This window comes from Procambarus clarkii, chromosome 5, assembly GCF_040958095.1.
Source record: "Procambarus clarkii isolate CNS0578487 chromosome 5, FALCON_Pclarkii_2.0, whole genome shotgun sequence".
Taxonomy (NCBI): domain Eukaryota; kingdom Metazoa; phylum Arthropoda; class Malacostraca; order Decapoda; family Cambaridae; genus Procambarus; species Procambarus clarkii.
Window position 1 is genome coordinate 31,929,303 of NC_091154.1, and position 23,798 is coordinate 31,953,100.

The 23,798-nt window shown below is 46.8% G+C and overlaps 1 protein-coding gene across 1 annotated transcript; it reads right to left on the reverse strand.

Annotated features, from left to right (window-relative positions):
* Window positions 1–1,664: 1,664 nt before the first annotated feature.
* Window positions 1,665–5,477, reverse strand: LOC123747848 (uncharacterized protein DDB_G0290685-like). Its single transcript, XM_045730052.2, has 2 exons — window positions 5,455–5,477; window positions 1,665–3,570 (listed from the first exon to the last, which is right to left on the reverse strand). The coding sequence occupies exons 1-2, from the start codon at window positions 5,475–5,477 to the stop codon at window positions 1,665–1,667; spliced, it is 1,929 nt and encodes a 642-aa protein (XP_045586008.2).
* Window positions 5,478–23,798: the final 18,321 nt, after the last annotated feature.

The window sequence follows — 23,798 nt, forward strand, 5'->3', positions numbered from 1 at the left end:
CTCTTCAAAGTGTTATCTTTAAACAGAAGTCTTTAAAATCATAAAACTGTCTTCGATTATTTAGAAATAGTTGAATTTTTTATTTTTGTCCAAGCATCTCTGACTATTGTTCCAATGATGAGCAAGATTTTCGCGGGAGACGCCTTCAAGTTCTAGTTCTTCGCGGGAGACGCCTTCAAGTTCTAGTTCTTCGCGGGAGACGCCTTCAAGTTCCAGTTCTTCGCGGGAGACGCCTTCAAGTTCCAGTTCTTCGCGGGAGACGCCTTCAAGTTTGAGTTCTTCGCGGGAGACGCCTTCAAGTTCTAGTTCTTCGCGGGAGACGCCTTCAAGTTCGAGTTCTTCACGGGAAACGTCTTCAAGTTCGAGTTCTTCGCGGGAGACGCCTTCCAGTTCATCCTGTAGGAAGGGTCAATGACATGACGACAGGAAGTGAGAGAAAAATTAACGTTAAAATCAATGATTCACAAAACAGTAAACTCGAGCAAATTGAAGTGCTTCAGGGAATAGCACGAACCGTGAAAATCATCGTAGTCTCTGTTAGTCTCGTGCGTCAATTAGCTGGTGATCTACAAGCTGGTGATCTACAAGCTGCTGTTCTACATGCTTGTGATCTGCAAATTAGCCCAGCAGAGAACCATGGCAACATAGAAGCTAGTTGAGAGGCAATCATGGCCACACAAACCAGGAGAGGCAACCCTGGGGAGGACAGAGAGCAGGGGTTCGACACGGGTCTACCGAAGCCGTCACAGTTCTTCTATTTCCGTCACAGGCAAGTGACGTAGGAAACATTTTCTTGGTGAAGCAAGGTCGTGAGCGCAGCAGGCTAAGCCGGCGTCGGGCGTCAGGACTTAGGCAGAGGCTTAAAACTTACACATAGAAATCACAATAGCGTGATGCATCAAATGAACAAATCCACAAGGGCCATGACGAGGATTCGAACCTACGTCCGAGAGGATCCCAGACGCTGCCTTATCGTAGCTCAGTCGATTAAGGCAGCGTCTGGGATGCTCTCAGACGTAGGTTCGAACCCTCGTCACGGCCCTTGTGGATTTGTTCACTTAAAACTTATCATAAGTGAGACACATGTGACCTCCTGGTAGCCATCTTGTATATTATTGAAGGTATGAGAAACCATCATGTCTTTTGAGGCATCGAGTCCATGACATCATTGTAATATTTATAACTGTTATTAGTGTCAGATCACATGTCAGGAGATATGCCATGAATATAAATGATCGTTAAGATCATTAGGTGATCATTAAGGGCTCCAATTCTAGGGTGAGCGTGAACACTGACCTCCTGCATACACAGGCACGGTCACGGTACTCACCCAGTACTAAAATGGATATCCTGTATATATGAAAATATTGTATTATGTCTCATTCAGAAACTCGGAGGAATTGCTATTGGTATTAATTTAATTTAAATTTAAGAGTAAACCATGTTACTCCACAGTGTTTACGGTAGCCTCCCTTCTACATGTTACTGTACTCCTAGACAACATTTGCCAGGTGAAGAGAACGTATTGACCAGACTAGTCGAGGACGGGTTGACCTCTTGACCCCACTCCCAAGGTCATCACTAATTGCAAAGTCGTATTGGCCAGGCTAAAAGTACACACACAGACCCCTCTAAAGTTGATGACTGTAAGGTACGTGATGTACTTACTGCCAGGGAGATGCAGTAAAGGGTAAGAGTGTCTGCTTGTTGGTGCTTGTGTCCTCGTGGTTGATGCTTGTGTCCTCGTGGTTGATGCCTGTGTCCTCGTGGTTGATGCCTGTGTCCTCGTGGTTGATGCTTGTGTCCTCGTGGTTGATGCTTGTGTCCTCGTGGTTGATGCCTGTGTCCTCGTGGTTGGTGCCTGTGTCCTCGTGGTTGATGCTTGTGTCCTCGTGGTTGGTGCTTGTGTCCTCGTGGTTGTTGCTTGTGTCCTCGTGGTTGATGCCTGTGTCCTCGTGGTTGGTGCCTGTGTCCTCGTGGTTGGTGCCTGTGTCCTCGTGGTTGGTGCCTGTGTCCTCGTGGTTGATGCTTGTGTCCTCGTGGTTGTTGCTTGTGTCCTCGTGGTTGATGCCTGTGTCCTCGTGGTTGATGCTTGTGTCCTCGTGGTTGATGCCTGTGTCCTCGTGGTTGATGCTTGTGTCCTCGTGGTTGATGCCTGTGTCCTCGTGGTTGATGCTTGTGTCCTCGTGGTTGGTGCCTGTGTCCTCGTGGTTGATGCTTGTGTCCTCGTGGTTGATGCTTGTGTCCTCGTGGTTGATGCTTGTGTCCTCGTGGTTGTTGCTTGTGTCCTCGTGGTTGATGCTTGTGTCCTCGTGGTTGATGCTTGTGTCCTCGTGGTTGATGCTTGTGTCCTCGTGGTTGATGCTTGTGTCCTCGTGGTTGATGCTTGTGTCCTCGTGGTTAGTGCCTGTGTCCTCGTGGTTGATGCTTGTGTCCTCGTGGTTAGTGCCTGTGTCCTCGTGGTTGATGCTTGTGTCCTCGTGGTTGATGCTTGTGTCCTCGTGGTTGATGCTTGTGTCCTCGTGGTTAGTGCCTGTGTCCTCGTGGTTGATGCTTGTGTCCTCGTGGTTGATGCTTGTGTCCTCGTGGTTGTTGCTTGTGTCCTCGTGGTTGATGCTTGTGTCCTCGTGGTTGATGCCTGTGTCCTCGTGGTTGATGCTTGTGTCCTCGTGGTTGATGCCTGTGTCCTCGTGGTTGATGCTTGTGTCCTCGTGGTTGATGCTTGTGTCCTCGTGGTTGATGCTTGTGTCCTCGTGGTTGATGCTTGTGTCCTCGTGGTTGATGCTTGTGTCCTCGTGGTTGATGCTTGTGTCCTCGTGGTTGATGCTTGTGTCCTCGTGGTTGATGCTTGTGTCCTCGTGGTTGATGCTTGTGTCCTCGTGGTTGATGCTTGTGTCCTCGTGGTTGATGCTTGTGTCCTCGTGGTTGATGCTTGTGTCCTCGTGGTTGATGCTTGTGTCCTCGTGGTTGATGCTTGTGTCCTCGTGGTTGATGCTTGTGTCCTCGTGGTTGATGCTTGTGTCCTCGTGGTTGATGCTTGTGTCCTCGTGGTTGATGCTTGTGTCCTCGTGGTTGATGCTTGTGTCCTCGTGGTTGATGCTTGTGTCCTCGTGGTTGATGCTTGTGTCCTCGTGGTTGATGCTTGTGTCCTCGTGGTTGGTGCTTGTGTCCTCGTGGTTGATGCTTGTGTCCTCGTGGTTGTTGCTTGTGTCCTCGTGGTTGATGCTTGTGTCCTCGTGGTTGATGCTTGTGTCCTCGTGGTTGATGCTTGTGTCCTCGTGGTTGATGCTTGTGTCCTCGTGGTTGATGCTTGTGTCCTCGTGGTTGATGCTTGTGTCCTCGTGGTTGATGCCTGTGTCCTCGTGGTTGATGCTTGTGTCCTCGTAATTGATGCTTGTGTCCTCGTGGTTGATGCTTGTGTCCTCGTGGTTGATGCTTGTGTCCTCGTGGTTGATGCTTGTGTCCTCGTGGTTGATGCTTGTGTCCTCGTGGTTGATGCTTGTGTCCTCGTGGTTGATGCTTGTGTCCTCGTGGTTGAACGCTGCCGCTAAGCCTACCTTCGTGCCTCCGCTGTGTATATCAAGTAATATTTGGGGTTATAATAATCAGTAATTTCCTGACTTACTTATTACTTATATACAGGATCCTAAGTGTTCTTGAGGCGCCTGTATACACCTAGAGCAAGGGGGTCCTGGGGGACCCAGTGATCACTCCAGAGAGCGGCCATATGTGTTTCTGGAGCGTGGATACCCGCCCCAGGTGTCTTCTTGTCCCCCGGATACCTGTTTTTGTCACGCGATCGCGGGTGTTTGTGTCCCCAGGAGGGTGTTTTTGTTGCTTTACGAAGACAAAATTAGTCCACGCTGGGCTGGGAGGGGAGCGAGGGAGGTCGTCCTCGACTCCTGGCGGAGGGAAAGGGATTCCCGTCTGTGGTGGGAGGGAAGGAATGGTTAGAACTGGAGTGGGATTGGGAGTCTAGGGAGAGGGATGCACGTCCTCTATAGGGATAAAGTAAAGAAAGGGATCAGCAGCCACCTGCACATCTCAGTCGTGTTCCAGCGCAACACATTCATCCAGGAAGCCTCAACACCATTCTACCAGGAGACCGCAACACCGTTGATAGTGGTCCTCTTACCCGTCCAGGGGGCTCAACATACAAGCTTCTTATGGCAACTGAATAGGCACTGTTGGATATATATATTCACTGTTACGTAGCCTAATTGATGATTCCAGTTCAAGGAGGGCGTGCCAGCTGCGTAATGCTTTTGCCAAGCTTGAACAAGCAGACCTTCAGCTTGGAGTACAGGAGATAATTCAAGGTCAGTTCCTTAACGTTGAGTGTAGGTAGTATGTTAAGTATATTGTTGTTATGTGAATCGTATAACTTCCAAGGATATCCCTATCTGCTGTCTCCTTCTCAGAGGATTTGTGATATCTTGGCTGTCACTGTCTATGTCTCAGTCTATGTCCATTCCATCCAGCGGTCGACCCCAAGTAGGCATTCATCAATTTTAACATACTGTTCATTCAAAATAGGATTTTTTCAAATATAAATTAATATTGTTCCATATTAGCATACTGGGAATATTTACGCATTGGTTAGGTTAGGTGTTTAGGTTCTGTTGGCGATTATTTGTATTTGTAGTACGTGGGTGAAGCATTTACAGCGCTTGTGGTTCGAACAAAATTCGCCAACGAAGCAGTTGACTCCTTTTAGTAGGCTTAGCACTTTCTCATCTCGAAACTGATAATTAAGCGTTACTCTGCTAATTTTCGCTGGAACACGACCTACCAAGCGATTTACAAGCAGATATCCAATTACTCCTTAGTGAATAAAGGAGAATAGTTAAGGAACAGTGCCCGGTCGACCCTTCCCTATCCACCGCTCGATCCCAACCGTAAAAAGGTGCCTAATTATTCCTGTGGCGGTGAGGATGGGTGAGGAGAGAACAAATACAACTGTGAGGGCGTGAGTCAGCCAGCAGACAGACGCCCTCAACACCCTCACGCGACAAAAACAGGGAACCGTTCTTCATGATAACACGACGGGACCTCACGACTCCCGAGACTCACCGGTCGTGAATGCAACAAAAATCAGATTACACTAGAACCACTCTTTGAGTTTTCCTCTCGTGAACACTGAATCACTTTGAGGCTTCATCTTACGGCAATTAAACGCCTCCGAGGCTTCATGTCATGGAACAGAACCACGTTTGAGTTCCATCTCATGGAAACAGAAGAGAAAAATAAGGAAACGACCGAAGATAGTAAATGGAGGGACGGAGAGATAAAGAAAAGAAAAATAAAGGAAGCTATAGAAAAGTTGTCCTGCCTCCTTTCCTCCATTACCTATCCTTCGTCCCAGCCTTTCTCCCTCTCTCCATCCATCCCATCCTTCTACCTCCCCAAATAGAGACGAATTTTAGAATCAAGGCTGAACGACCTCTTACCCACCGACCTTCAGATGTGTTACACATGTTCGTGAATAAGACGGGAGGAGGAGACAGTACGACCCTACAGCACCGCTCCTGTGCCAGGTAAGTCCACTACGGGCTCACCATAGCCCGTGCTACTTGGAACGTTTTGGTCCCAGTAGCTGAATCTTAAACAACAACAACAACGACAGTACGACTTGGAGCCAATATTGGGAGTGTGAAGGAGACGGAGCGCAGATCCTCAGCACCGGTATTTCCACCTTCGTGATCAAGAAAGCTATTATGATTGACAGATTTCTACCGAAACTCTACCAGAGCTATTTCAATACTGACCTGCAGCTATATTTTAGGGTAGAATGCGGATTCTAGAGACGCTCTTCGAGTTAATGATAAGAAGAACCACAAGATACATGTATGCAAATTCAGTTATATATATATATATATATATATATATATATATATATATATATATATATATATATATATATATATATATATATATATATATATATATATATATATATAACCAGCAGATTAACATGATTTGCGCATTTTTTGTAATTTGGCAATTTGGAAAGAGCTGGAAATAGCCAATGACATCCTGGTGATTTTGCTAAGTCCCAAACTAAGATACAAATAATACGTGTGCTTCCCGCAGCAGGGAAATTACCAAACAGTTGTAACCAGCAGTTATCGACTCATTGACTCATACTTGCATTTTCGCCAATACAAATTCAGCCATAAGGCGATTATTTGGGTAATATTGCGTTAACTACAGGTCGAGTGTGGTAATCTTGCTTCTTTCACTAAATACAGGTTGAATGAGGTGATTGATTGATAGATGAAGATTAAGCCACCCAAGAGGTGGCACGGGCATGAATAGCCCGTTAGTGGTAGATTTTTTTTTGGAGTCATTGTGATTCGAATGAGGAATCATTCAACTTGCGTCAACTACAGGTCGACGTGTGTCGTAACCGTGTCTCTTGCGTCAACTACAGGTTGCGTCAACTACAGGCTGACGTGTGTAGTAACCTTGTTTCTTGCGTCAACTACAGGTCGACGAATTTAGTAACTTTACCCATTGCGTCAACTGCAGGTCGACGAATTTAGTAACTTTACCCATTGCGTCAACTGCAGGTCGACGAATATAGTTACTTTACCTATTGCGTCAACTGCAGGTCGACGAATTTAGTTACTTTACCTATTGCGTCAACTGCAGGTCGACGAATTTAGTTACTTTACCTATTGCGTCAACTGCAGGTCGACGAATTTAGTAACTTTACCTATTGCGTCAACTGCAGGTCGACGAATATAGTTACTTTACCCATTGCGTCAACTGCAGGTCGACGAATATAGTTACTTTACCTATTGCGTCAACTGCAGGTCGACGAATTTAGTTACTTTACCCATTGCGTCAACTGCAGGTCGACGAATTTAGTTACTTTACCCATTGCGTCAACTGCAGGTCGACGAATTTAGTAACTTTACCCATTGCGTCAACTGCAGGTCGACGAATTTAGTTACTTTACCTATTGCATCAACTGCAGGTCGACGAATTTAGTAACTTTACCTATTGCGTCAACTGCAGGTCGACGAATATAGTTACTTTACCTATTGCGTCAACTGCAGGTCGACGAATATAGTTAACATTGCTTATTGAATCAACTACAGGTTTACAAGTCGGCAGCCTTGCCGCCTGCGCCAAGGATACATACTTGTGAATCATATGCTACGCTCCAGCAGTAACGTTAGTACGAACTGAGTCTCCCCGACACTACGCTCGCTTGAGTTTCTCAGTCAGTTTCCCAAACCAAATATCGTTCCTGGATCCCCCGGTCACGCTGCGTTAGGCTGCTCAAGAGTAGAGTGTGTATTAGGCGTCTGCTTTGTTATGTCTCGTGTACCGTTCTTGTATATCAATTGTGCCCTCAATTGTTTTCACGTCAGATCACTTTGGACAAGAGATTTCCTGTGAGGATCGTTTCATAAAAGGGGACAGGTTGTAGATGTACTGTCTAAGGCAGGGGGACAGGTTGTAGATGTACTGTCTAAGGCAGGGGGACAGGTTGTAGATGTACTGTCTAAAGCAGGGGGGTCAGGTCGTAGATGTACTGTCCAAAGTAGGGAGACAGGTCGTAGATGTACTGTCTAAAGCAGGGGGACAGGTCGTAGATGTACTGTCTAAAGCAGGGGGACAGGTTGTAGATGTACTGTCTAAAGCAGGGGGACAGGTCGTAGATGTACTGTCTAAAGCAGGGAGACAGGTCGTAGATGTACTGTCTAAAGCAGGGGGATAAGTCGTAAATGTACTGTCTAAAGCAGGGGGACAGGTCGTAGATGTACTGTCTAAAGCAGGGGACAGGTCGTAGATGTACTGTCTAAAGCAGGGGGACAAGTCGTAGATGTACTGTCTAAAGCAGGGGACAGGTCGTAGATGTACTGTCTAAAGCAGGGGGATAAGTCGTAGATGTACTGTCTAAAGCAGGGAGACAGGTCGTAGATGTACTGTCTAAAGCAGGGGGACAGGTCGTAGATGTACTGTCTAAAGCAGGGGGACAGGTCGTAGATGTACTGTCTAAAGCAGGGGGACAGGTCGTAGATGTACTGTCTAAAGCAGGGGGACAGGTTGTAGATGTACTGTCTAAAGCAGGGGGACAGGTTGTAGATGTACTGTCTAAAGCAGGGGGACAGGTCGTAGATGTACTGTCTAAAGCAGGGGGACAAGTCGTAGATGTACTGTCTAAACCAAAGAGCATATCGTATATGTACTTTCCGAGTACATCTAAATTTGATGGAGGATCAACATGGGGATGGTGGACTCTCAAGATACAGGATAACGCAACAGTATAGCATGGTCAGTGTATTCTGGACAAGTTTAACTTGTCCTGACCCAACTTAGCCTATTCTGAATTAATCTTTCATACCTGAACCTTTCCTGACCATACATAACTTAACCTGTTCTGACCCCCTCTGACCCAGTCTATACAACCTATCCTAACCAAACCATTCTTCAGCCTATCCTAACCAAACCATTCTTCAGCCTATCCTAACCAAACCTAGTTCTGAATGTAAAGAAAGTTAGCGGTGAACGTAGCAGCTTAGGTTACGATCACCAATTAGTGAGTATTAGTACTAACAAACTCGTACCAAGTTCCATGAACTATGCAACTTTAACACCCAAAGTTCCTGTTTAGGAAGCATGGAAGTTTTAGAGCCATAAACTACAGGTTTAGGCAACTACTGTACGCTGCACTGAACCCAATGACAGGTAACAATGAAAACGGTGTCACCAATCTCCAGTTTCCCCATTCCGTTTTCTAAGGTGTTTGTGTTTTCTAAAGTGGGTGTGGACGCCAAGTTGGTGTGTTTTCTAAGGTGGGTGGGACTTTTCTGGCCAGTTGCTCCACTTGGGAGACGTCTGTGTGTGGGGAGCAACAGGTCACGGGTCCCCCATACTCTTACTCCGAGCTTGGGAGAGAGGTTTTTGACACATACACACATGGAACAAGGTTAGGTTAACATCTAATTAATCACTAGTTTGTAAAATTGTTACCAACCATTGATTCCCGTTAAATTCTTCGGCTGTTGCGGACTGCACATCTTTCTCAGGTTAAAAGAAATGTTTTTTTTTTATAGTTTAATGTAGTTTTGTTGCCTGAAATAATGCAGTAAATTATTGTTAAATCTTTCTAGATCTGTGACATAAAGTAAACACGAATAAATAGCGTTTATTTCTGACAAAATTTTGAGAAGAAACTTGTCTCTGTGCAGAGGCCCGGGGCGTTTCAAAACAAAAAGTGCGATATTAACGCATCGTACGGAAACAAGTGTGAGGGGACGATATCCCCCACTATAAATATGATGGGAAGTATACGGGTCGCTGGTAAGAGAGGAGCGCAGCATGGTCTGAGACTTGGAGACCTACTGGGCTAAATAAACATATACCTTTGCCCGCGCCTCTGACTGGACACAGCTGATCCACACACACACAGTAAGGGTGTCAGTACGTGACTATGGTAGCAAGCCTTCGTAACGGTATCCAGCGGCAACAGTCATCAAAATGAAGGCACTGAGACATGTCAGTGTTGAAGGCACTGAGACATGTCAGTGTTGAAGGCACTGAGACATGTCAGTGTTGAAGGCACTGAGACATGTCAGTGTTGAAGGCACTGAGACATGTCAGTGTTGAAGGCCCTGAGACATGTCAGTTAGTCGTACGTCAAGCAGGAGATCAAGCTGAGGATTGTACGCTACACGCTTGAGTGCGACCTTTAAGAAAGTTTTCGTCAGCTTGAGACAATAATTTGATTCCTCTTGATCTGCTCTTGAATGCGGAGGCTCTGTATATCACTCAAGTTTATGCCGCTGAGTGAAAGTATTTCACTCTCGCAGGAGTTTGTGGGTGAATTTGAGTGAAAATTGACACCGTGAGATAACTACCTCGAACGAAATGGTGCTATTTTGGGTAATTAGCTGGAGAGAGGTCAGTGTGGCAGCAGTCAAAGTCACTGTTGCTGTCAGCGACCATACGAGTCATAAATACTCATACTCCGCCCAAGTAAAACAGAAACAAGCAACACTTAGTGGGCCAGCCAGAGGCTTAGGACCCGCGCAGGAATATCCCTGCAAAAAAAAAAAAAAGTTGCTCTCAACCTATTGGTATTAATTTTTATTTTCAGGGACAAGAAGTCTGTATTTAGACTTATCAAGGTCCACCTAAGGCCCTAAGATAGCTATTGACCTTCTCCAGGATGTAACCCTCAACAATTGAACAGCGATGGGTGAACAGAGGCATCATATGAAAGAAAGCGTCTGTCAGTCGTTTCTGTCTTGCCTGAGGATCGAACTGCGTCCCTCGGTTGTGAGCCGAGGATGTAGAGTGCTGGAATTAGGAATTATCAGGAGAAAGCGCCAAGCCATTACGACTATATATCACTTGGATAAGTTGGTTCAGGATAAGGATTTGGGATTGGACAGAGAAAATGAATGGTGTCCAACCACTTGGACGGTCGGGGATTGAACGCCGACCTGCATGAAGCGAGACCGTCGCTCTACCGTCCACCCCTAAGTAGAGTACTGGGCTACAGGACATTTTCTGACATTGTACCATACGATATGTAACAGTATGAAACGAAAGAAAATAATGATTAGTAAGTACTGGTTGAGACCGGGCCGCGGGGGACCTCCAACCCCGGAACCAACGCAGAGGTAATGTCTGTGGAGCAGCGACGGGCATCGAACCAGCGTCCCGGGTCCTCTCAGACGCGCGCCGTTGATGTCACGTTATTGTGGCTTGATTGTGTAACAATATACCTCATAGCATGCTATAGTTAGCGCCACGTCAATGAGACTAACGAAGCAAGCGATAATTCCGGGAACGACTCTCAGAATCACACGATCATCTTAGCGTTAGGACTTAGCTACGATATCTTAGCTACTGCCTAGATATCGTAGCACTTCCTTACGAAATATTTGAAAGTTAACATCATTCCAAACTAGGAATATATATTAAAGAAAAATCGTTGGGACCCTCCGAGGCTATGGGTCCCCCTTCTTCCAGCCAGAGGTGATACTCCCTTTCTTATATATTAAAATCATTAAAAAAAAATCGATTGTATTTTATGGAATAAAAATACTGCTTAAAAGCGCGATATTCACTTGACAAATGGATGGGGAAGTTGAGAGTAAGCTGTAGACGTTGTACAAGCTGTGTAAGGTCTACAAGCTGCACAAGCTGTGCTGGGTGCAGCACCAGCGGCCTGTTTCCTGCACCTCCTGCAGGAAACAGGAGGGGGGACCAGACCACGCCTGAGTGAGGGGGCTCCAGTGGGCGCACACTGGGGAAAGCAGCGGTGAAGGTCGCTGGCGGTGGGCCGAGTCCCGCCACCCAGTCTCCGGACAACTTCATGGAAAACGGAAACAAAACAAACGCACCTAAAACGAGTTATAATAATAATAATAATTTTTATTTAGGCAATAATAATTTTTATTTAGGCAAAGGTACATACATAAAGAGATTTTACAAAGTTTGTTGGCTTTATAGATAGAGCTAGTACATACAATGCCTAAAGCCACTATTACGCAAAGCGTTTCGGGCAGGATTGTTGAGTTGAGATTTGAGATTTGAGAGTTGAGATTTGCCTGTGCCCAACAGCGTCTGCCCGCGCCGCTGTGCCCCGAGGCTGTGGTGCTGCGGCAATGTTTGTTGTTGTTGTTATAGATTCAGCTACTCGGAACAGTTCCAAGTAGCACGGACTATGGTGAGCCCGTACCTTACCTGGCACAAGAGCGGGGCAAGTAGGGTGCTGCGGCAATACAGGGCTCCTAAGAGATAATACTAGGGGTCTGGTGTTACAAGTAGGCTTCGTTCTCGCCTCACACTCGGGGGGGAGGGATTCCGAGTTAGCTTCCCGGGCGGGACAAAAATGTTTAGGCATGTTTCCTTTCATCCAATGCCTCCGTTCACCTTGGAGTAAATCTTGACCCCCATGAGTTAGGGCGCTGTTGTGGGGTAGTTTCGTTTGGGAGCCGGTCGGCCGAGCGGACAGCACACTGGGCTTGTGATCCTTTGGTCCCGGGTTCGATCCCGGGCGCCGGCGAGAAACAATGGGCAGAGTTTCTTTCACCCTATGCCCCTGTTACCAAGCAGTAAAATAGGTACCTGGGTGTTAGTCAGCTGTCACGGGCTGCTTCCTTGGGGTGGAGGCCTGGTCGAGGACCGGGCCGCGGGGACACTAAAGCCCCGAAATCATCTCAAGATAACCTCAAGATAGTTCGTCCATGGGGGGGGGGGATAAAATCCTGAAGTGCATATATACTCAGGCTTCCTGTCTTAGACAAAAGGAATTATAGATATATTCATAATGATTCAAACACTGTAACAAGCCCGTCCTCCTAAGGTTTTCCAAAGTCAAGAAAACGGTCAATTTAAAGTGTCTTCTCCTAACCTGCCAGAGGACCCAAAACAGAAAACGGGACAGTACGTCACTTTCGCCAGCCGCTTCCATTTTCTAGAACGACAATTTTTGGCCTTGTGTAACGCCTACGAACGAAAAGCGACGTTCTGTGTAGGAGGACAGGTTTCTGGCCAGTTTCTTCTGACGTGTGTTCACACGTCAGAAGATCCACATCGGATGTGGCCCGATGATGGTTGTTGTGTCTGTGATGGTCTGAGACTTCCCCCCTCCCTCCCCCAGACACCGCCAGAGACCCCCAGACACCGCCAGAGACCCCCAGACACCGCCAGAGACCCCCAAACACCGCCAGAGACCCCCAGACACCACCAGAGACCCCCAGACACCGCCAGAGACCCCCAAACACCGCCAGAGACCCCCAGACACCATCAGAGACCCCCAGACACCGCCAGAGACCCCCAAACACCGCCAGAGACCCCCAGACACCGCCAGAGACCCCCAGACACCGCCAGAGACCCCCAGACACCGCCAGAGACCCCCAAACACCGCCAGAGACCCCCAGACACCATCAGAGACCCCCAGACACCGCCAGAGACCCCCAAACACCGCCAGAGACCCCCAGACACCATCAGAGACCCCCAGACACCGCCAGAGACCCCCAAACACCGCCAGAGACCCCCAGACACCGCCAGAGACCCCCAGACACCATCAGAGACCCCCAGACACCGCCAGAGACCCCCAAACACCGCCAGAGACCCCCAGACACCGCCAGAGACCCCCAGACACCGCCAGAGACCCCCACACACCGCCAGAGACCCCCACACACCACCAGAGACCCCCACACACCGCCAGAGACCCCCAGACACCGCCAGAGACCTCCAAACACCGCCAGAGACCTCCAGACACCGCCAGAGACCCCCAAACACCGCCAGAGACCCCCAGACACCGCCAGAGGCCCCCAGACACCGCCAGAGACCTCCAGACACCGCCAGAGACCCCCAAACACCGCCAGAGACCCCCAGACACCGCCAGAGGCCCCCACACACCGCCAGAGACCTCCAGACACCGCCAGAGACCCCCAAACACCGCCAGAGACCCCCAGACACCGCCAGAGGCCCCAGAAACCGTCAGAGAATTGTCCCCTCGTTAGACGTAGCGCTTTTAAGATACACCCGCTTAGACTAACGAAGTTCATCGAGTGTTAACTGTGACTCGGATCTTCAAATATGTCAGCTAAATTTGTTAGATACTTTTGTTTGTGCATTTGTTGCAATATATTATCGTGCTCCCAATACTCATGCATGCCTCCCAGTCCGCGCACCGTGGGCGGCAGTGGAAGGGTTCTGAAGGCACCCAGTCTGTTTGAGAGGGCTTGTTGTCTCCCATTACCGTGAACTTAATTCCAAGTGTTTGGCACGTTTTAACGGACAAATATCCTCTCATTTGGAGGATGTTTATACAAACTCTGGTCTTGTGATGTTTTTGTCTAGGTATTTTGTTGTTGTTTAGGTGGTTGTAGCTCCTGGCCTCCCGCACTTTCTGTCCTCCCACTTCAGTGATTCCGGGGAAACTGTCTTTTCGTGGGTGTCTGGTTCCTCAGTGTTGATAGCCTGAGTGAGGCTGTCAACCTGTGAGTGATAGCATGAGTGAGGCTGTCAACCTGTGAGTGATAGCATGAGTGAGGCTGTCAACCTGTGAGTGATAGCCTGAGTGAGGCTGTCAACCTGTGAGTGATAGCCTGAGTGAGGCTGTCAACCTGTGAGTGATAGCCTGAGTGAGCGTATGTGTACCTGTGTTTTGCAAATGAGTTATAACTGTGACGCTAAGCAATATATGCTTTGAGTCCAGACTGGTAGTGTGGGCGATAGAACCCAGTTTATGTTCCCCCCAGTCTTTCTAAGGTGGGTAGGGGGGGGGGGCGAGAGAGCCGGCTGTGTCCGGGTCTCTCTCTCTCTCCTTTTTCCCCCTCTCCTCTTCCCGTCCCCTTCTCTCCTAATCTCCCTCTCTCTGTCATCTCTGTTTTTCTAACCCCCCACTAGTCTACTTTTAAAATAGAGTAGACCAAAAAGTGCCATGTGTTAGTACATACACGCAGCACACGACGGCCGCAAGCGTCAGTCTGGGACATGGTTACACACACAAGCATCTTTATTTCACTGACTAAAATCAAGGAGATAGGTTGGGTTAACTGAGACAGAATTCTCGATGCCTGCGAGAGGTAATACCCCGGCCTTCCCTAGTGAGAGAAGTCAACATCATTCTTCCTTGAACACAGTAACCCTGGCGTATCTCCGGGGACTGAGCAACACACCACTTTCATTAGAGAAATTATAAGGTAGTTTAGACAAGTTTAGAGGAGATAAAATTCGAATGTAGACGTGATAGGTGTTAGATTCCGCGTTTCTATGTTAGGATAAACGTTCTTATGAGGAGAAAGCTCTAAGTCACTATGACTATTTACCACGGACGAAATATATTACTGGAGTGAAAGAACAGTTCCCAACCGCTTGAACCATCAGGGGATCAAACGCCGACCCAGTTGAACCGAAGTCCAACTGGGAGCATTGCTTGGTCCCATTGGTCATCTTTTAGGGAGAGGTTTAACACTTTCATGGTTATTGATTTTAGGTGTGAGTTAATTCTGTTAATTTTGGACTGTCGAAGGAGAGAGCACACCTTAGGAATTATATAAGTCTGGGCAGAGCCAGGCCACTTGTGAGGAGGTAGAAAGTATCGTGGGCATCGAAAGCTCCTATTTTTTACTCCATCCTTCTGAGGTCGTTCAGCTTTTCTTCGAGGATTACCCTCAATGGCACTCGAGCCCAGAGGTGCCCCTAGCAGCACCACACTGTTGGTGGGAGCGATCACTGGGGCTTCTGGCAAAACGGTTTTTACTGTATCTATGATTGGTTGGTTAGATGAGATGATTTCGCACTTTAATGGATTAGGGTGAGTCCTAACTCCTATCCAATTAGATTTTACCATCCTTTAGAAGGGATTCCTGTGTCCTTGCCAGAGCGCCATCGTCCAGGAACCAGATGTATCAACCAATGAAACAACAGCGTCGATTCCCTACTGTATCCTGCTGAAACGAAGGGAAGTAGACAAGAAAAGTTTGTTCGAACTGCTTCCAGTACCACATCCCTTTTTACCTGGTCGAAAACATGTTTAAAGTCTAATTTAATTAATGCCTTATTTTCTGGGAGGTGATTAATATAGGCTCGCGCTGCATGAGCTGCTGCTTCACAGCCATGGGGGAATCCGAAACTTAGTTGATGGGGTCGAAGCATCGTTGCAGCTTCCGTGAGGATGTTTCTGACAGCTGCCCTAGCAACAAGGCGCCAAAGTGTGTTACCCGCGGCAATGGGTCTGACTCCACCATCCTTCTTCTTAAGGGCACAAAGGGATGCCCCGAAGAAGAAGGGTTTAATTGTATCTGGGATCAGCCCAGAGAGGCAGTCGTTGACAAACTTCGTGACCTCTGACAGTAGTGTCACGGCAACTCCGAGAACTGGGTTTACCATCTCCTTGAGGTGCTGAGGTCTTACTCCAGTGTATCCCCTCTGCTGAGCCTGGTGGAAATCACATGATGGCTTTGTATACCTCTGACGCTTGGAGGAATAGAGGTCCCATGTCTGGGACATTTGTGTCCCGAGCAGTGGGTTCCCATGGTACTCTGGGAGGGTGCTCCTCTCTCTCAGTGAGTCGGCAGTTGCAGTATTTCTAGATGCGATTGTGTCTTCACTGGTAAGTAACCTAATTTGCCCTACTGTGTTGCCCTCTTCAATTTGCTCCAAGACCTTAATCGACTCCTAGACCTTAATCGGCTCCTAGACCTTAATCGGCTCCTAGACCTTAATCGACTCCTAGACCTTAATCGGCCCCAAGACCTTAATCGACTCCTAGACCTTAATCGGCTCCTAGACCTTAATCGACTCCTAGACCTTAATCGGCTCCTAGACCTTAATCGACTCCTAGACCTTAATCGACTCCTAGACCTTAATCGGCTCCTAGACCTTAATCGGCTCCTAGACCTTAATCGACTCCTAGACCTTAATCGGCTCCTAGACCTTAATCGGCTCCTAGACCTTAATCGACTCCTAGACCTTAATCGGCTCCTAGACCTTAATCGGCTCCTAGACCTTAATCGACTCCTAGACCTTAATCGGCTCCTAGACCTTAATCGACTCCTAGAACTTAATCGGCTCCTAGACCTTAATCGGCTCCTAGACCTTAATCGGCTCCTAGACCTTAATCGGCTCCTAGACCTTAATCGACTCCTAGACCTTAATCGACTCCTAGACCTTAATCGACTCCTAGACCTTAATCGGCTCCTAGACCTTAATCGGCTCCTAGACCTTAATCGTCTCCTAGGCCTTAATCGACCTTTGACTTTAATTAAACCCTAGACTATAATCAATCCCTAGACCTTAATCAACTCCAAGTCTTAATCAATCCCCTGTCGACCTCTAGATCTTAATAATCGATCCCAGCACCGTTCCACCGATTCTTGGGGTGTGTGTCTGGAACACTTGGAGAAGCTCCCCTAGACTTAAGAAGCTCCCCTAGACTTAAGAAGCTCCCCTAGACTTAAGAAGCTCCCCTAGACTTAAGAAGCTCCCCTAGACTTAAGAGCAGACTTGTCCTTCAGTGACAAGTGTCTCACGTGATCATAATACCTGGGGCGTGTTTTGTTCCTAATTACGGCTCTTTTACTCTATTTTAATACAGTTTGATGATGTGAAGGCGGTACAGGGAGTATACACTCAAACTTTGTGATTTCTGCTGTATTTTCACTACAGCTCCACCTTGTGTATGTGTATAGCATACGATCATACAAGGACATAGCCGGTATTGATAGTGTCGTTTGATAATTGCATCGCATCGAGGGACTCTGTAAGTTTAGGTCAGCGGACTATGTGAGGGCAGGTCGGTGGCCCGGTCAGAGAACATCGTTGCCAAAGGTGTCCCAATCAGTGACCTTATTATGACGAAATCGACACACATTTGCAGAAACTTATTCATCGTATGATTTTGAAGTAAACATTCAATAGCATCTAAATCTAAACTACTGAAGGTACTCACCTGCAGGAAGGTCTCCGACCCCGCCAGAGTCAGGCCGCAGATGGCCAGGACAACCAGCAGCTTCCTCCTCCACATTCTCATCTCCATAGTTTCCAAAAGCAAGTCACAGCTCGCACTCGACTTTGAGTGAATCAGTTACTAATTTAAAAAAATACAAAATCTCGCGAAACCACCAGCAGACGTCGCCAACAGTCGCAAACAAGATTCGTGCGCAGAAGGCTGGCGGGAAGATAAATGCAGAGAGATGTGCTTCACGCTGAGAAAGAACGCCGCGTGCTCTTAACGAAGTGAGTTCGAGGGTCTGCGCGTAGCGGTATAGTGCGCACTCCGGGAGACTTGGGAGCTGACTGGGCGCTCCGGGGCTGAGGTGTTTAGTGTCACTCTCGATAAGCTCCGCTGGAGGACATAGTTGACGACCCGCGCTACCAGGTGGCTCTCCAGCGGCAGTGCTGGGCGAAGGTCTCTGAGGATGGGTGGTGCTGGTGGGCGTCAGGATAGGTGTGCCAGGGATGGGGGTGATTACCTAGCTAACAGTGGCACGGACGCTGGGTGATTTGTGTGGGTGTATTCCTTAATGAGTGTGTTATGTGTGTGTGTGTGGGGGTTGATTAGGTGGGTAAATTCGTTGGTTATGTCGTTGTATAGAGTTAATAGGTTGGTTATGTGGTTGTATGGAGTTAATTGGTTGATTATGTGGTTCTATGCAGAGTATTGATTGGTTTTGTGGAGTGTATGGCTTAGCTATGTGGTTACAGGGGTTAATTATGTTGTTATAAGGGTTGGTTATATGGGTTGTATGGTGAGCCTAAGACCAGATGTAGGGATCAGATCGTAGAGGTGTAACGGGGGGGGTAGGGGAAATAGCTCTCTCTAGTCCATTATTCCACCCCCCAGTTAACTAACGAGGCCAGGGGAAACAGCTCTCTCTAGTCCGTTATCCCGTCCTCAGTTAGCTAACTATTCTAGAGCACCTCCAGAGTTCCTATGGCAACCTCTCTCGTTCAACACCTTGTAACCTACGTATTCGATTACCTAGGTGCTATGACTACAAGGCGCCGTATCTTGATCGGCTACCCGAAACTCATGAACTATATGTATATATTAAATAAAACTAAACAAAACACCTTTACGGTGTTACAGAGGACCCGAGAGTGTAGAAGGATAGGAGGATCAGACAACATAGGATCAGAGAGCGTAAATCAGAAACAGGAGGAGCGGTGAAGGTCGGCGAACGAGAACATGGAGAGTGGTCGTGGGTGTGGTGTGAGTGTGTGGTGTGGGTGTGTGGTGTGGGTGTGGTGTGGTGTGTGGTGGATCGTGGATGGGGCGCGCGTGAAGTGGACAGGTGGGTGATGTTTCCGGTGACGGTAATTGCACGCATTACCCCCCCCCCCATGCATTTATGGGGGGGGGGGGGAACTACGGTAAGACACCAGAGTTAAGGTCAATACTTCAATAAATGATGTGTTGGATGCGCACGAGTTCCACTCAGTCTTGATTAATCATCAAGACTGAGTTCCATTCAGTCTTGATGATTAATCTGCCTCAAGGCAACACAGTATTGATGATGACTGCTAGAACACTAAACAACCTGCTTACTAAACAGGCGTTCATCATCTCAAAGGTCATTCCCGAGTGAAAAATGAAAGCAAATTATATTTGAAACCTTGAGAGTGTCTTGGTCATTTCTTTGCTGGTTCCTGAAACACGAGTAAAAAGCGACCTATTTTAACCAGGTGGACACGCAGCTGTTTTCCCTTTTCAGTCAGAAAAAGGCGCAGATAGTTCGCCCGGTGTGTTCAGCAGCCGCGGGGGAAGGGTAGGGAGGCGCGAACGAGTACCACTCGCTACCAAAATAGTACAAGCACCACCAAAATCATTCCCCCTCTCGGATCACCACAATAACAGTGAGGATGACCTCAGAATAGGAGATAATGACATAATTAACCACAAAGAGAGTGACACAAAAATCCAGGAATCCTTTACTAGCCGACAAGATTCATTTGTTGTTGTTCTTGACACAGAGACCCGCCTGGAAGACATAACAGACCTTCAAAATGTTGTGAAAACTGGTAGAATAAAATTTACACACAAACCTCCCACGAAGACTAAGACTATTGTTTACAACTTGATAATATCAAACCATCTCACCACGAGCCATCTAACCACCCAACACATGGAGAGTAGCAAGTGTAGTGACGTGTGATGGATGCTTCACAGCTCCACAAGATGCAACTAACCTAAGAGTCATGTGCTACAACCATAAAGTCATGTGCTACATACCCTTCCCGGTTTGGTGCCTTCTTTTGATAATTACTTTAACAAAGCCATCCAGTCACTAAAAATAATGTAACACGATGTACGAAGTTGGATTCCTCACAGAGCAATTGAAATCAGCAACCGTGTATAGGAACATCTACCCCAATGTCCCTGTTTGCCATGTTGGAAAAAGAGTACTGCAGTGCTCAGATGTGTTGAAAGCTCTCGACAAATGCACAGTGAAATCGCATTAACGTGGTGTATAAAGTGTGCTTGAGAGCACCAAGTGTGCGGGTTCGAATCCTCTTAATGGCTCCCACTGATTTTTTCTTGACAGAGTCTGGCATACCAGCCTAAAATACAAGATATCTGAACTAGAGCTTCCTTAGAAATTTGCTGCCACACTATGCAGCTTGATAGACAAGAGGAAAAGTAGAGTACCACAGGGAAGTTGCCTACCACCCACTCTTTTCAGTATATGCTCCTATACACTGACGCTGTAAACAAATCCACAAGGGCCGTGACGAGGATTCGAACCTGCGTTCAAGAGCATCCCAGACGCTGTGCATTGACGCTGTACTCGTGTCATGGGGGTAACGGGGGGATGGGGGGATGGGGAGGGGGGGGTGAAGGTCTGGGGAGTATATGAGAGAAAATGGGAGGGAATTGAACTTTGAACATTTTGTACTTTTAAATTACTTTAGTTATCCCCCTAGCTTATGTTCTGGCGTGTTTCTTATTTATTTATTTATTATGTATTTATTTATATACAAGAAGGTACATTGGCGGGTTAACAGAGAATACAGAAATTAAGTTGAGTTTACATTCTTGTAAAGCCTCTAGAACGCTTAACGTTTCGGACAAAAAAAACTTGCTAAAACATCTTCTTACTAAAGTCTTACTAAATTACTGTCTTCTTACTAAAACGGAGGGCAGTGCAAGAAAGCCGACTCTTCAACTTGCAATTGCAAGTGCTTCGCTGACGACTTTTGTTCGAATCACAACGCTATAAATGCTTCACCCACGTACTACAAATACAAATAATCGTCAACAGAACCCAAACACCTAACCTAACCAATGCCTAAATATGCACAGTATGCTAATATTTAACAATATTAATTTATATTTGAGAAAATTCATTTTTTCGATGAACAGCATGTTAAAACTGATGAATGTGTCTTAGGGGTCGACCACTGGATGGAATGACTTGATCTGAGGACGGGTATAACACAGCCGCCTACTGCGACCCTGTAGTCACTCATATTGTCGCCTAAAATTTGCTGCTTTGTAATACGAGTGTAACAAAATCAAATACTCAAAATACACATCACACTAAACCCCCCCCCCCCAACACCCACGGAAAAAGAATCAACGGAATTACACCTTTATCTTTCATTACCTGGTCTGTTTCCTTAAGGGTTTAAGTCTCTCCGGGGCGCAAAGGAAGAGGCCACTCCAGACCGACAACCAAAGGGCAACTCCATAGTCTCCTGAGACTGATGGATGCCTACTACTGTGTGTCCTGTAAGTCATTTTCCTGGGCGGCCTGTGTTTCAATTGTCCCTTTCGTATTTTTATTGTTATTATTCTCACCAGCGGCTTTACTCTGATCACATTCTACACCGTCCCACCAAGGTGTATATTTTTCAACGTGAAGCAGCTCCCCACTCACAGGTTGGACCGTTTCCTGCTCGCGCAAGTTAAGCAGCTCCTCGTCACTTCGTCCATCGTGAGCCTCCACCTCAGTCACAGCCTCAATGTTTTCACAGATTTTTTTAATTTAGCGTTTCTGTCCTTCATTCAGTTTCCAATAAATAGGTCTGGGTTTGTTTCCTAAAATTTCTACGACGTTTTTGCGCGTGATTAAGACTACCAGCAACCTTCACACTTCCCTTCCCTCGTCGGCCAGAACTTGCATTAGAGGATGTGTTTTAGGATGTGTCGTCCACTCCCTCGTGTACCTCAACACTTACTGGCCTCAGGTTCAGGTACACTCATCTCTGGTAATATGGGGGAGTCATTTTCACGATTTTTTTTTTTAAATAGTTTGCTGCCTCCACTTGGCTGGCAGCAGCACAGTCACCCATATGCACATACTTAAAGCAAATTTTCATCTGTCCATTGGAAATAAAGTTAATGTTGAGGGCCCGCTACTAACACTGATGAAGGAATATTTCAGTTAAGTTCCATTTTCACTGTTCTAGTATCATTACCAACTTTTCTTTGTCTGCACCACAAGTATGCTTATTCAGACGAACACTGTCCTCTTTTCCATATTGTGCAAGTGTGTTAGCAATAGTTCCATTCAACATTTTCAAGGGCGCATTCCGCACAGCAACATGCGTAAACCTTTTATAGAAATTAATCACTTGCACCGAACCTTAACTATTCGGCAAACTGATAAATGTCATCCTCATTCTGTATCAGGAGGAACTCACAAAATGTCACTCTCTTTGTAAACTTCACCACCACCTTGTTCCCACGAATCATTCGAAATCCAATCAATTCCTCCACTTTGATCTGTAACACATCAAAGATCGTCGTTCAGACAAGGTCATAATCACTATGACAGTTGAATTTGAGTCCAATGAACTCCAGTCCAATGAACGCTTGAGTGGTGGAGGTGTATAGAGCCCATTATGTCACGTGTTCCACCGTCTCAACACGACTAACAAGTCAGCTCGCTCGTTTGGAAGACGCCCATCAGGAGCGCCCCAGACACACGTCTGCACTGCTTTAGATCAGAACCTGACTCTGACTCATTAGACGAAGTAATTATCATCAAACCAAGCCAAGCCTGGAAGACTATGTAGCTGACTCGACAAATAGACTTCTACGTCCATAGACTTCATGGGAAGTGTGTCAAAATTATAAGATTAATCTACCCCTTTATTGTAAGCCTGACTTACTCAACCAACTTACTCAACCAAGAGAGGTATACCCTCTCACTCATGAAAATTATGTTAGAATTAGACCAGCGTATAAACACACAAATGTTGACATTAATTAAATGTTAGTTACTCTACATTTATCAAAGATATCACGAGCGAGAGTCACCGAGAGTAAATAAAGCCCTTCACGGCTGGAACTGAATCCCTGGCATTTTTAAGACATATACTCTAGGCCTGTGCATCCACATCCCACCCACGTGGGTCTAGAATCGCCGCCAGCCGACTGGGGAAAATCTAAAACAGACCACACCTGGCAGACCAAGACCTGATGTGGTCATTAGTGCAGAACTCTGAATGTGAATCAGTGTTCTCCTCTTAGTGTAATATATGTCCCTCTATCCTGCTCTGTTATTTAACTAAACTCCTCCCAACAGGTACAACAGGTTTGCAACAGGTACTCTGAGAGAGAACTCTATCAACATCAGAGGCCCGAGACTGTTCAACACGCTTCCACTACACATAAGGGGCATAACTGGCAAACCCCTCACAGTGTTCAAGAGAGAACTGGATAAGCACCTCCAAAGGATACCTGATCAACCAGGCTGTGACTCATACGTCAGGCTGCGAGCAGCCGCGTCTAACAGCCTGGTTGATCAGTCTAGCAACCAGGAGGCCTGGTCGACGACCGGGCCGCGGGGACACTAAGCCCCGGAAGCACCTCAAGGTAGCCTCCCGCTGATATAGCTTAAGACTAACACGTGTGCAGCTTGGAGACAAGTTTACCGGCTTGTCGAATACTATTAAGCAAGACTTAGCACTCGCTACAATGGGCACATCTCCTGTGCCAGGTAAGTTCACCACGGGCTCACCATAGCCCGTGCTGCTTGGAACTTTTTGTTCCGAGTAACTGAATCTAAAACAACAACAACTCGCCACAATGGTGCTTGCCGCTTATTTGACCTCACGACCTGACCTAGCCTGGATGCAGTTAACTGTTTATCCAGCTGTTGAGACTTTGTAAGGTGTGAGAAGGGACATGCAACATAGCGGCGCATCTCAACTAAGCTCTAGATGCATGTTGCCTTATATGGTGTAACAACTCCCTATCTCCCCTTTATACACATGTTTGCAACAACGCTTGATCATAAATTAGGCAGTGCTAAAATCTTATATATATATATATATATATATATATATATATATATATATATATA